The sequence below is a fragment of the Dipodomys spectabilis genome, unplaced genomic scaffold (assembly GCF_019054845.1).
Source record: "Dipodomys spectabilis isolate Male_0828 unplaced genomic scaffold, ASM1905484v1 ptg000368l, whole genome shotgun sequence".
NCBI lineage: Eukaryota > Metazoa > Chordata > Mammalia > Rodentia > Heteromyidae > Dipodomys > Dipodomys spectabilis.
The window spans coordinates 1,557,854-1,559,361 of record NW_024871045.1 but is presented as its reverse complement, the minus strand read 5'-3'; the positions used below and the strand labels follow the sequence as shown (position 1 = coordinate 1,559,361).

Here is a 1,508-nt window from a genome sequence, read left to right as displayed (position 1 = left end):
TTTGTACAGATTTTTGGGAACTGTCCTCTGGATTATTCACTAACTATTCTGTCAACTGTTTATCATGAGTGGGAGTCCAGATACCTGGACTTGCCATTTTTCTTCTGTTTTTCTGGCTTTTTCTGCTCATTTGGTATGAAAGTAACACTAATTTTGTGCTAGAACATAATTTTAAGGCAAGCATCAACCAAAGTTTGGTAGTTGCACAGTCAAAAGGCTATAGACACAATCTAGTTCAACAGATACAATCTATTCAACATCAAACAACTATGGATTAATGGGATAAGAATAGCAAAGAAAAAAATTGGCAAACCAGAAATTATTAGATGTAGGGAGAAATGTGGGGAAAAATAGAATTATAGGGTGGTGGCGAGGTAAGATGAGAGTGAATTTAACCAAGGCCTAATCTCAGAGAGGGAAATGGATTGGACAGAATGATAGGAGAGACATTAAGAAAAAAAAAAAAACAGAAAATATAGAAAAACAAAAATTTAAATTTAAAAAGATAAATACTTGGTTCCCGGCCCGGAAGGCCCGCGGGTCAGAGCTGTGCGTTAACCCGGCTGGATGGAGGCGGAGGCGTTGGCCGCGTCCATGCCAGCCCCGGGCGTCTCGACCGCCATGTCTTTGGCCCTGGAGACGGCACGGTGGATGGAGGGAGCGATGCACATGGCCAACAACGCCCTTGAAAATACCGAAGTACCTGTTGGCTGTCTTAGGTTCTACAACAATGAAATCGTGGGGAAGGGAAGAAATGAAGTGAATCAAACCAAAAATGCTACTCGACATGCAGAAATGGTGGCCATTGATCAAGTCCTAGATTGGTGTCAACGAAATGGCCAGAGTCCTTCTGCTGTGTTTGAACGTACCGTGTTGTATGTCACTGTGGAACCCTGCATTATGTGTGCAGCTGCTCTCGGCCTGATGAAAATCCCGCTGGTCGTCTACGGCTGTCAGAATGAACGATTTGGTGGCTGTGGCTCCGTTCTAAATGTTGCCTCTGCTGACTTACCAAATACGGGAAAACCATTTCAGTGCATCCCTGGATATCGGGCTGAGGAAGCTGTGGAACTGTTAAAGGCCTTCTACAAGCAAGAAAATCCTTATGCACCAAAATCAAAATTTCGGAAGAAGGAATTTCAGAAATCCTGAACTTGTAATAAAAGACGAAAGCCCCATGGTGACCTGGATAGAATCCCCAGCCTGAAAAGCTGCTGGCATGGAGGGAGCATATATTATGTGTTGTTTGTTATTCTCCGGGAAGACGGAGAATAACATTTGCACTCTTAAGGGAACAAATTAGTGCTTCTTAAAAGGCTGACAATTGTAAACAACTATTAGCTTCTCCACAGCTGAAAGAACATTTTTATGAAGGGGGGGAAAAACTAAAGTTTGAGGTTTTAGGAATTAGCAAACAGTACATGTCTTTAAGCCACAGCTTCAATCCATTCCAGCTGAGTGCAGGCTGGGATTTCAGTGTCCATCCACACCCCATCACCTGCACTCAT

The 1,508-nt window shown here is 43.2% G+C and overlaps 1 protein-coding gene across 1 annotated transcript; it reads left to right on the top strand.

The window, feature by feature from the left end:
- Nucleotides 1-567: 567 nt before the first annotated feature.
- LOC122096335 (tRNA-specific adenosine deaminase 2-like) lies at nucleotides 568-1,152 on the top strand. The gene has a single exon (XM_042666888.1). It carries the CDS (start codon nucleotides 568-570, stop codon nucleotides 1,150-1,152), a length of 585 nt encoding a protein of 194 aa, XP_042522822.1.
- Nucleotides 1,153-1,508: the final 356 nt, after the last annotated feature.